Source organism: Bos grunniens, chromosome 4, assembly GCF_055505025.1.
Source record: "Bos grunniens cultivar Pamir isolate PY7600 chromosome 4, Bosgru_T2T1.0, whole genome shotgun sequence".
Classification (NCBI taxonomy): Eukaryota; Metazoa; Chordata; class Mammalia; order Artiodactyla; family Bovidae; genus Bos; species Bos grunniens.
The window spans coordinates 60,177,841-60,190,030 of record NC_141168.1 but is presented as its reverse complement, the minus strand read 5'-3'; the positions used below and the strand labels follow the sequence as shown (position 1 = coordinate 60,190,030).

Here is a 12,190-nt window from a genome sequence, read left to right as displayed (position 1 = left end):
TATCCAGGGAGCTCCAGGCACCATATTGAAAGGCAAATAAAATATTCTTGTGCAATTGTTAAATATTACTCATTAAGTCACTATTTGACTTGCCTCAAGACACCAAGAATTACTGTGTAATATTTCCTTGTCTTTTCTACCAAAACATTCTCTCTGTTTCTCAAAGAGTGGGAAGTGTAGAAGTCCTGATATGTGGACATTGGGATTGATCTTATTTACTTTGAAAAGATGTGGTTCATTCATCCTATTCAGCAGGAAGCAGTCTAAGTTCCCGAAGTTAAGTGCACACTTCATCTGATATAAAATGAGAAGACCACTCAGGTCCCCACAGAAGATAAAATAATTTAAAAGACAGATCAGTGGGTGGAACTTCACAAAGATAGTGAGCTTTCCTACTTCTCTTGGGCTGCTCTAACAATCCATGCATATGGAAGTTGCCTGAGGTTTTTTGAATTTTTAAGGCAGAACTATGAATAGAATTTTACCTGGAATTCGTTTAAGACCTGCGATCCTTAAATGGACAGAGGAGACTGGCGAGTTAGTCTGTGGGATCACAGAAGAGTGGGACATGACTTAGTGACTAAACAACAACAATTCTTAACTGAAATGTTCCAGTCTACAGCAGGCATACTGATTGGGGATGGTAGACTACAGAGACAACTGAAATGTAACAATTATCAAAAATTTAAATAGCATTCATTTCCTTTGTTTTCCTCTTTCTGCTCCACTTACTCCTTCATCATAGGGAAGAATGGAACTTTATATTTAATGAGCCCTCCCTCAAAGCTGTGAAGATAAAATACTTAAAGGGTGAACAATAGGCTTGGAATAAGATCTTGGTCTCAGGGTCATGATAAGGGAGCTAAAGTCATTTTGTTTTAGGAACTGCCCTGTGCATATCTTGGGTACTGGCCCAGTTCCAATCACAGGGTGCTAAGTTCATCTAAGTCTATCATATGAACATGAAAATTATTCTTTTTTGTTTTTTTAATCAGCTTTTGCTTGCATTTTTCAGATGGTCCCTTGCAAACCATGAATACTTTGCACTGCAGCATGCTGATAGTTCAAACTTCTATATCACAGAAAAGGTAGGTCATCCACGTTATTTAATCTGGAACACTTATATTTAAAGGAAATTAAAACATAGCTGATGTTTTCTCTGCTCAAGACTAAACATGCTGGTCTAAATTTTACATCTCTCACGAAAACAGAGTCTGCAAAGCAACCAACCGCTACTTTAGTATTAACAAGGGGATATTTAGCCCATTCAAGAGTAAAGACCAAATATGTTTCTGTGTTCTGTTTTAGCAACAGCATTTGCCTTCTAACAGTGAATTTACTAATGATCTCTCTTCTTTATTGCTTGGTTTAAGTATTTATTTGATACTTAATGACTTAGGCAAGCTTTCCTTTCTCAGACTTTTTTTTTTTCCTCAGAATAACCTCTAAGCCCTGCTTAAAGTTATTGAAACAATGACAAAAACCATTTTGAAGGTGGCATTGTGTAGGCATTGAGTGTTCTGTGGTTCTTGGGAACTCTGCTTTTTCGTGGGTGATTTTAACTGGGAAAATTGGAAGTGAGAGAAGGATTGTGAATACTATAGTGGCTCTAGCAGAAAGTACAATTAATATCCTAGAGATTTCTGTGGAGAAGGGAAAAGTAACATTTATTGAGCACCTGCTGTGTGCCAGAAACTGGGCCCGCCTCCTTACATCTGTTTGTTGATTTCGTCCACAAGACTAACCTGTGGTGGAAACCGCATTGGCTTTGGTTAACAGATAAGAAACTGAATCGGAGCAGTCAGGTGGCTTAGCGAAAATCTCAGGAGTGATAAACCGTAGACCAAGAAGCCAATTCAGATCTTTGTGCTTTTATCACTTTTCCTTTGGGGAATTCTTGGAGAAGTTTAGTATTCAGCTCGGTTTTATGGAGAGCTCACTGATACGCGTAGGAGCCAAAATTGTTCTCATGGAGCTGATGGCCTTTCGGGTTGGTGGGGAGGAAGAGGATGGGTCTGTGAACAGTTTTCATCACAGGAAGCTGGCCAGCTCTGGGACAGGAGTGAATACAGAGTGCTCCAAGAAAAGGGAGAACTGGGTGGCCTGTGGCTCCTGGCTTGCTTTGTCCCAATCCTTAGAGCGATCTTCAGTTTCCCTGTGAATGAAATGGTGGTGGAGGGTGGAGGCACTAATAAGGGTCTGTCCCACTGTGACTGCCCTCTCTACCCTGAGGAGGCAACAAGTGTTCAGTCCAGCCTGAAGGGAAGACAGCCAGAGGCCTGAAAATGCTTCTTAGAAATTGCTTATTCTTCCCAGATGGGTCCTGGAATTTTCATAGCTGATCATGTTTTCCTCTGCACACTGATGGCCAGAAAGCTAAGAGTTAACATGTAGCCTAGATTTCCTGGCCTGTATTGTCTTTATTACTTGTACTTGTTCCTTTGATTTATTCCATAAGCACTCAATTTTGTGTCTTTCTTTTCTTCTTGCTTCACTTTCTTAAGATTTTTAATTTATTTTATACTTATGTTGCAGGAAGGCAGACCCCTTCCAGGGCCTGAAACTGGGCTCTTGTCTAACACTCGGAAATGAATTGTCCGAGGAGACACAGGTGCTGACAAAGCAAGAGACTTTACTGGGAAAGGGCACCCGGGTGGAGAGCAGTAGGGTAAGGGAACCCAGGAGGACTGCTCTGCTGCGTGGCTCACAGTCTCGGGTTTTATGGTGATGGGATTAGATTCTGGGTGGTTTTTGGCCAATCATTCTAATTCAGAGTCCTTCCTGGTGGGCACACATCGCTCAGCCAAGGTGGATGCTAGTGAGAGGGATTCTGGGAAGTGGATGGACACGCGGTGTCTCCTTTCGACCTTTCCCAAACTCTTCTGGTTGGTGGTGGCTTATTAGTTCCATATTCCTTATCAGGATCTCCTGTCATAAAACAGCTCATGCAAATGGTTACTATGGTGCCTGGCCAGGGTGGGCGGTTTCAATCAGTGTGCTTCCCCTAACACTTATATAATCTGCATGCTATTTATGAGATAAAGAGGATGTAAATAAATAAAAGTTAAATGCTAGCAGTTGAATGTATTGTTTTTGATTCCTTTAAACAGAAGACTGTGTCACTTTACCTTGATCCACTTTTTAAAGGTAACTAAAATATTGTGACTTTGAGGGTGTATTGGAAAAGACTGAATGGCTTTCTACTATTTAGGATACGATATGAAAAAATTTTTAAATTATTAAGTGATAAAAATATAGGACAACAGATATTATAATAGAGTTTTTCAACCACCACCAATTAGTGGGAAGTGAAATCAATTTAGTTGGTTGCTGTAACATTAAAAATTAGAATATAATAAGAGTAGGCCAGAGTACATCACCCATGTTGTTTCTGAAAAACTTGGGTCATACATACATACACACACACATATAATACAAGTATTTTGTGCTGGTTTTATACCTTAGGTTGTGGCCCAAAAGCCACTGAGTCACAACAGCTCTGCCTTTGATAAACCATGTTGGTTTGTGTCCCCTGATGACTGTCCTGTCTCTGTCTTCATTGTCAGGAGACCTCAATTTATTGGTGATTGCTAAGGATGGACTTCGCAGACCAGAGAACATAAACATCACAGGGAGCATCTTTTTTAAATGGAGATTTCTCAGATCCCAACCTCAGAGACTCAGAATGGGTGGGCCTTAGATATGGCCTAGGATTTTACACTGTAAGGGCCCTCTGGAATTCTGATGCTGATACTCAGGGACCATTAGGAAGAACACTGCTCTGGGACCACTTTTCTGAAGACTTGGGGCCCCAGTGTCCCAGGCACTGTGCACCATGAACAGAAGTCATATGCTAAGTTTCATTTAGGAGGGTGTTGATGTACGGTCAGTTGTTAGAATAATTTAAAAATTCATATATTGTTTATACTTTTATTCTAACTAACATTAATATCTACTCAGAAAATTCAAACTACTCAAATCAAAAGGAAAATTATTTATTTCATTGGGCATGCTAGTTATTTTCTCTGAGGAGATCCTTAACATTGAATTTAAAGGGACTGCCGCCTAAATCTGTTATGTCTCCACTGCCCAATAGCAAGGATTCTTCCTTTACTAAAAGTTTAAGGAATGAGAAAGCTCATTTTTTGTTTGTAAATAAAATGTCGTCACTCTTCCTCCTGCAGCTGTCTCTGGGCATAGCACATGCGTGTGACACAGAACTCGATGCACACAGGGCAGGAGATGGACCTTGAATCCTGGGTCCACAGGGGTCAATCTGAGCCACCTTCAGTCTGCGGTTAGGTCCATCTAGTTCTTTGCAAGTATTCCTAAAAATAGAGTCCATTTCCCATTTTGAAGTGATGTATTTAGCATCATCTCGGTTACTTACAGCCCAGTGAGTTGTTAGGCAATATTTGCGTTACCATGGTAACCAGTGACTAATTTTTGAAACTTGTGCATATTCTTAGTTACTGACTTTCCCTTGTATATGAAGTGGTTCCCCCTCCCACTGGCAGGGATAAAATATCACCTGTAATTTTAAAGAAGAAAAATTCTCCAGCTCTGGCAGGACAAGCTAACATATTCTGTAACTGACGGATGTTGACAGTCTTCTAAGATCCTCAGGAAGGCACCTCCCCTGCTTTTCTCATGTTATCCAAGCCCATTTTCTGAAATTGTCTTCATTTGCTTATTGGGCCATTAACTTTTGTTTTTCAGCACAAGGGAAAAAAATGTCATATTGTCGAGCAGCGTTCAGCAGAAGCATAGCATGCAAATGCTTAGAGAACATTAAGATTCAGCTATTTACAAGTTCAGATTCTGCCCCAGAAACTTTATATTTCAGAATGATGGCTCAGAGACAGAGAGAGAATACAAAATAAAAAGTGAATTGTGTATTTTTCAGCTTTATTGAGGTGTACTTGGACAAATAAAATTGTGAAATATTTAAGCATATGTCATGGTGGTTTGATATACATACACGTTATGAAATGATGCTTATCTAGTTCATAACACAGGCATCACCTCTAATTATTTCTTTGATGAGAACATTTAAGTTCTAGTCTCTTGCCCTGTGCTGTGCTTAATCACTCAGTCATGTCCAACTCTTTGCGATCTCATGGACTGTAGCCTACCAGGTTCCTCTGTCCATGGGGATTTTCCAGGCAAGAATACTGGAGTGGGTTGCCATGCCCTCCTCCAGGGATCTTCCTAACCCAGGGATTGAACCTGGATCTCCCACACTGAAGGCAGGCTCTTTACTGTCTGAGCCACCAGGAATACTGAGCCACCAATACATCCAAGAATACTGGAGTGGGCAACCTATCACTTCTCCAGGGGATCTTCCTGACCCAGGAATTGAATCGGGTTCTCCTGCATTGCTGGCGGATTCTTTACCAGCTGATCTACCAGGGAAGTCCTCTAATCTCTTAGCACATGTCTATATAATACAGTGTTATCAGCTAAGTCATCATATTTTACATTAGATCCTGAGACCTTAGTCATCTTATAATCTGAAGTTTTGTACCCTTTTACCAACCTCTATTTCTACCAAACCTTCAGCTCCTGACCACTTTTTCTACTCTCTGTTTCTCTGCCTCAATGAGTTTGACTTTTTCTTTTTTAAAAAAATTCCACAGATAAGGGATTCCACGCAGTATTTGTCTTTCTCTGTCTGACTTCTTTCCCTTAGCATGATGCCATGAAGGTACATCCATGTTGATACAAATGGCCAGATTGCCTTCTTTCTTATGGCTAAATAATATTCTGTTGTATATTTCTACCACATCTTCTTTATTCATTCATCCATTGACATCTCTTAGGTTGTTTCCGTATCCTGACTATTGTGAGTAATGTTTCGATGGATGTGGGAATGCAAGTATCTCTTCAATATCACGTTTTCATTTCCTTTGGATGTATCCCCAGGAATGGGACTGTTGGATCCTGTTTTAATTCCGTTTTTTTTTTTTTTTTTAATTTTTTGAGGAACCTTTATGTTTTCCCTAGTACCTATACCAATTTACATTCCCACCAACAGCGTATGGGGGTTCCCTTTTTTTCCACATCCTCACCAATACGTATCTCTTTCTATGTTTTGTTTTTGATAATAGCTATTCCAACAGGTGTGAGGTGATTTCTCATTATGGTTTAATTTGCATTTCCTTAATGATAAGTGATACTGATTTGTCATATACTTGTTGACTACTTGTCTTTTTTGGAAAAATGTCCATTCACTTTCTCTGCCCATTTTTTAAAATTGGAGTGTTTTTTGTTTTTGTTTTTGCTATGGAGTTGTGTGAACTTGTTATTTAATTTGGATATTAGCCCCTTATCGGATATATGATTTGCAAATACTTTTCTCTGTTTCATAGGTTGCCTTTTCATTTTGTCAGTGCTTTCCTTTGCTGTGAAGAAGCTTTTTAATTCAATGTAGGCCCATTTGTTTAAGTATTCTAGTAGAATTTGTCTTCTGAAAGGATAATTTTATAGAGAGAGAGGGCTAAAGTGGGTGGTCCGTTATCTTCATGGCAGTCTGATGATGCTGGTATTATTATCTCCATTTTACCATGAGCAAAATGAGACAGAGAAAGATTATGCAACAGCTTGTTTAGGTCATACAGATGGGCAGTGGTTGAGCCTCCAATCTACCTATGTCACCTCCTGGAAGGGCCCTAGTTTGTTTATGATGCCCCCCTTTTTTTGCTGACACTATGCCATTGATCCTGATGATGTTAGTAATTGCCTCAGGACAATAAATATAGGCTGTTACAACCTGTGAGCATTGGTTACCAGCTTTAGTCTGTGCTCATGTCAGACGCTCAGTCATGTCCAACTCTGCGACTCCATGGACAATAACCCACCAGGCTTCTTTGTCCATGGGCTTCTTCAGGCAAGAATACTGGAGTGGGTTGCCATTTCCTTCTCTAGGGGATCTTCCTGACCCAGGGATTGAACTCACATCTCCTGCATTGGCAGGTGGATTCTTCACCACTGAGCCACGCTATTATGACCTCCTTATTCCTTAAGAAGATGGCATGGAGGAAGTTATAACAGATAGTCTTCTACTCAGTAGAGATTAGCAAATACATTTTCATTTGCCTTTGGTCTGGATTATCTAAAATAGTATCATTGATTAATACTATATTTTTTAAGGAAACAGGAAAGTTGCCTTGTTATCCTTAACCCTAAGCATACAGAGAGGTAGGTTCCCTGAAAGCACAGGGCGTGGTAGAAGGCACCTTTAGGAGATCATGTACTGGTGGACCCTTGAAGTTTTCTCACAGTTTCACAATGGTATTTGGTCCCCGTGTGCTAAGACCTACCTCAGAATGTGTGAAGTATAGTGATATACCTTGGCAGTATCTTATTTCCGGAAGTTCTTATTTTGTAAAAATAGAGATAGCCATGCCTCATCCAGACTCCTCTTTGAAGCTGGCCCCAGGAACCTTTGGGAAGGAAGTGGCGTCTTTGAAGGGCACCCCTTTTTAGTGCCATTCCTACCTCCTAAATGCTCTGGGTTCTCAGACAGGCCTTGAGCTTCCCATAATCCCTGGGCAGACAGGGATTGCGTTTCTCTGGTACTTGTGTGTCTGACTTGGGTCCGGAGACCACCTGATTATTGTGTGGAATTCAGTCCAATTATTGTGAACCATCAAGCTTTGGGCACTATAAATAGTTTAGTGAGATGAGTCCCTTTCATTCTGTGTATCCATGGATCTCAGGGTTTAGTGGGGGAGAAAACATTGAAGTGAGCACTGGTTTTGAGAAAGAAGAGGAAGAAATCAATTTATTATAGAAGAGAGGAGGGATCCAAAAAGGTCCTGGAGTGGGCTAACCATGTCTGATAAGAGATTCGAGAGGCTAATGGGAAAAGTACTCATTCAAAGACAGACATCTGCTTGTGTGTTTTAAGCACTTTGGCAGGTGAGCTGGGGCGTTAGTTGGGGGATGATAACAACTGTCCGGAACATATGTTGGATCCTTGCTTTGTGGCAGGCACTAGGCTTAGCGCTTCACATGGGCTCTTTGTTGTACTTGAGTCTTCACAGGAAGCTTGTGAACCGGGTTTTATTGGTACCTGCTCCATTCTACAGAGGACACAACTGAGGCTCAGGGGACGTCAGTAAAGATCAGGGGTGGGCTCAGGTCTGACTGAAGAGCCCGTGTCCCACACTCTTGGGCCATGCTGTGGGACAGGCAGGAATCTCGGCAGTTCTCAACATGCTGTGCCGCAGATGGAAGTCACACCAGTTCTTGGTGCTGGAGAGGGAAATCCATCTTTCCATCCTCTCTTCTACCTCCCTAGCTTCCTCTACTGACAGTCCTCATTCTGCTACCTCTTGGTCCTCCAACAAGCATTTGATCCTATTTATATCCATGACCCAATAACCCAATTGCATCGGCATTGCTGAAGAAAGTAATCTGCCTTAGAAATTCCCCAGAGATACACACATTACCAACAGAATTTCTTTTCCCATTGGGACAAGTTTGGTGAGCCCAAGGGAGCTGGTTCCATCCCTGTGTGGGCAGCTTGGCTTTGTACAGAGACAGTGGGTGGTGCTTCTCAGCTAGGTTGGTTGACACAGTGCATGAGTCCCTACTGGTCACTAAACAGATTGAGAACAGGGGTGTCATATGACTAGCTTAAGAACATTGTTGGGTAAACAATTTAAAGCATTAGACATCTTTTGTAAACTTGGTTCATCTTTTAAAACTGTCTACAATATTGTGGAATTTAGGATATTATTGGGAAAGAATTGGGGAATTTTCTTCTATATAAGTATGATATGAAAAGTGTGAAATTGTTTTTAAATGATAAAATTATAGGTGATAGAGGTAATAGTAGGGTTTTCAGATCACTGGTCACCACTTGTTAGTGGGTGTTAGATCAATTTAGCAGGTTGAAGGAGCATTAAAATGGCTATAATAGGATAGAAAAGATCAGGGTGCATTACATGTGTTGTTTTGTGAAGCATTTGTTTTGTGTGCTTCATATGTAATATATGTGTAGTCTTATTTTTTATCCTGGGGTTAACAATGTTTGAAAGTCACTGAAAATATTTACGAGGTGGGGGGATCCACTCGGGAGAATACATACAAGTGCTGCATATTAAGTAGTTTAAGGAAGTTTCATGTTTGGAACATATTCTTTGTTGAAGAGTGGAATACACACACACAAACACACACCCACACACCGACTACCATTGCCACCCAACAAAACACAAAGCAAACTGAGGCATGTCTTTTCCTGGGAAGCTGCCTCTCCAGTGGCTCCTGGGAGGCCATTTGTCCCTTCTCTATTGCCCCCAACAGCTAAGGGACTGGTTGATGCCTTACCCTAGCTGAGCCCTGCCCCCTTACATTCTCTCCTGGAAATCTGAACTTGAGAGGTGAGTTGGGCGATGGTGTTTGCTAGAACGGAAAGGACATATGGAGTCAAAACTACTGGGGTGTCAACGCGAATGCATCTTCCTACAAGGTGAACACCGGGCTGCAGAAAGGATTGAGACTTGAGATAGGTGGGGCTGAAGGCCTGTGAGGAAGCCAGAGGAGGGGGAGAGGCTTCCAATCCTATTTCCATTCTGTTCTCTGTTTTCTGTCTTCGCATCCCTGTGAGAGGATCTGCTGTGGCATTTTCAGTTCTGCCCCTGAAACCACTGTATGCAGGTCTCAGTTACTCTTGTTCAAAGAATTTTCACTGGGACAGGCGTTTTAATTTAAGCAAACCAGAGCCCAGGAATGTTGTAAATTTCCTAACCCAGCCACACATCTGTACGAGACATCCCCTTTTCTGCTACCTATGGTGAAAGATTCTGGATTTGTTCAATAGAAGCCACTGTGGCTGCCTCAGCAAGTTGTCCCTCAGCCAGGTGTGACCAGCATGGGTTGTGACCTGCTGATCTGGGGAAGCGCCTCCAGGACTGGCACTCAGCAGGCAGGGACGGGCAAAGAAAGATCCGGGACTGGCACTCAGCAGGTAGGAATGGGCAGAGAAAGATGTTCCTGCTTTTCAGCTTGCCCTGGCCTTTCAGCTCTTCTGAGGCTTCTGACTCCCAGTATTTCTCTCCTGCTGCCCCTTTGCCCCATCTCCTGCCTTTCTCACACTCTGCTGCCTGTCTCCCTTTGATCCTCACTCTACATTCACATGTGCCTTGCTGCTGAATTCTTCCTTTTTTGATTTGTAACCGAACCTGACTTCTGGTATGGATGCTCCTTGCCCTGTTGGCTGCTTGTGTGCCTGTCACCAGTCTTTAGAAAGTACTGGACTCTTCTACACAAGCTACTTGTCCTGCATCTACCAGCTCATAATCCAAGGCTGTCCAGGGAAAAGAGCCATGCATGCATGCATTTGAGAAAAGTAACTTGTACTGACCTCCTGTATGTGCCAGGCACTGTCCTAAGCTTGAGATTTTTTTTAGCATCTTAATTGAGATATAACTCATACACATAAAAACTACCATTTAAGTGTGCAGTGGTTTCTAGTATATATACAAAGTTGTACAGCACTTTATTTTTTAGATAGTAAAGCTGTGTTGTTCCTAGTCACGTCATTTTTAAGTTCCAATCTAGCAGCTCTCAATGTAAATATAGATCATGGCCTCAGATCTAGAGATGCAGATCCAATAGATCAAGTCTGGGGTTCAAATATTTTTAACAAGTCCAAGTGGTACCACCAGTGCCACATTTGAACCTTACCCATTAGAAGTGTGAGCAACCTCTGGACCTTTCTCTTTATTCCTGCATGCAATGTCTCGGCTGAAGAAAAATGCATGACCTAAAAGTTATCAGTTATGTTTTATTCAGGGGCTTTACTGAGGACAGGACACAGCTTCTCAGATAGCTTTTATCCAAAGAGATAAAGGAGGAACCAGGATATGTGGGAGTTTTTGCTGAAAAACAACAGCAAACATTTAGTCAAACATCAAAGATTCCTGCTACTCATAGAAAACCAGGCATCTCAAGTTAATGATTTTAGTGCTTTCCATGTTTGGGCAGATGCAGAGTCTGGACTCATTGCATTTATTCCTTAGATATGCATCTTAAGTATCTAGGGTCAGTATCCAGTTTTTTTCTCTATCCTAAATTGTCCTCAGGGCACGCCATGGAAACTGGCTACTGTGGCTGATGACTTTATTGGGGGCAACATTTGTTGTTTACCAGAATGGCAGGCAGTGTTTTTGGCTGCAGAAGAAAACCCATATTATGAATTCTTACCAGCCTGTAGTCCTGTGTGCTCCCTAATAATGGAGACAGCGTTCACTTGACTTTCACTGTTGCTGAGAGAGAATGAAGTCCAACCTCCTTCCTTAACCTGGCTGTCAAGGTGTGTCACAGTCTAGCCCCAATCAACACATTCAATTTGCCTTCTTTTTCTTATTCTCTCTGCTTTAGCCAAATTGCCTTGATGTTCTCCAAATAAACTTTGCTCTGACTCCCCTGGTAGCTGTACTCACCTGCAGTTCAGTCCTGCCCAACCCCCCCTACTCCCTCCTATTCTGTTTCAGGTACTAGATTAGATGCTGGGTATGAAGAGATGAAATGGCAGACTCCTTGCTTCTGGGGGAGGTGAGTCTTAACAAGGAATACACATGGGAAATAATGCCATTAAAATAACTGCCATTTCAGGACAGTCAACCCTTCTGTCCCTACCAATTCTAAATGATCTGAGCTGGAAGAGACCTTGGGTGTTTGCCTGAAATAATCTTCTCCCCAGTGTTGGAGATCAGTGTCTTCATTCAGTCCTTAGCTCTAAATCCCTTCCCTTGGCTCTGTTGTTGTAGGAATGATTGTCTCTTTAGTTTATTATCTCTTAGATTCATTTGTTAGCTAAGCAGGATCTGCATCTCTTGACTGTTGCCTTAAAATGTGACTTAACTATTTGTGGGCTAATTTTTATCCCCCCTCCCACCAAGTTGCAAGTACTTTACAATCAAAACCTTCATTTTTCACCTCGGGGGCCCTGTACAGTGTCTCATGTGGTTCCTCGAACATATTCTGTAGGTATTCAAAGATTGCTTGTGGATTTTATGTGATGCATTTTTTTGTGTGTAAGATAAAAGGTACAATTAGTTGCTTAATAAATTATGTATGATATTGGTTAATTCAATTACCAGAATATGCACATACACTTTCAGATTATTCACAGTGGAGAAATCCTAGAGTGAATAAATGAATCTTAATGCTCCTCTTA

The 12,190-nt window shown here is 41.5% G+C and overlaps 1 protein-coding gene across 5 annotated transcripts in view; it reads left to right on the top strand.

Moving 5' to 3' along the window:
• Positions 1-12,190, top strand: part of ELMO1 (engulfment and cell motility 1) — a 585,897-nt gene that overhangs the window by 138,983 nt on the left and 434,724 nt on the right. For all 5 annotated transcript variants that reach the window (XM_086398481.1, XM_086398483.1, XM_086398480.1 and 2 more), the window contains one exon: positions 1,016-1,088. In XM_086398481.1, the coding sequence (XP_086254607.1) occupies positions 1,016-1,088 (73 nt within the window). The remainder of the gene's footprint in view (positions 1-1,015; positions 1,089-12,190) is intronic.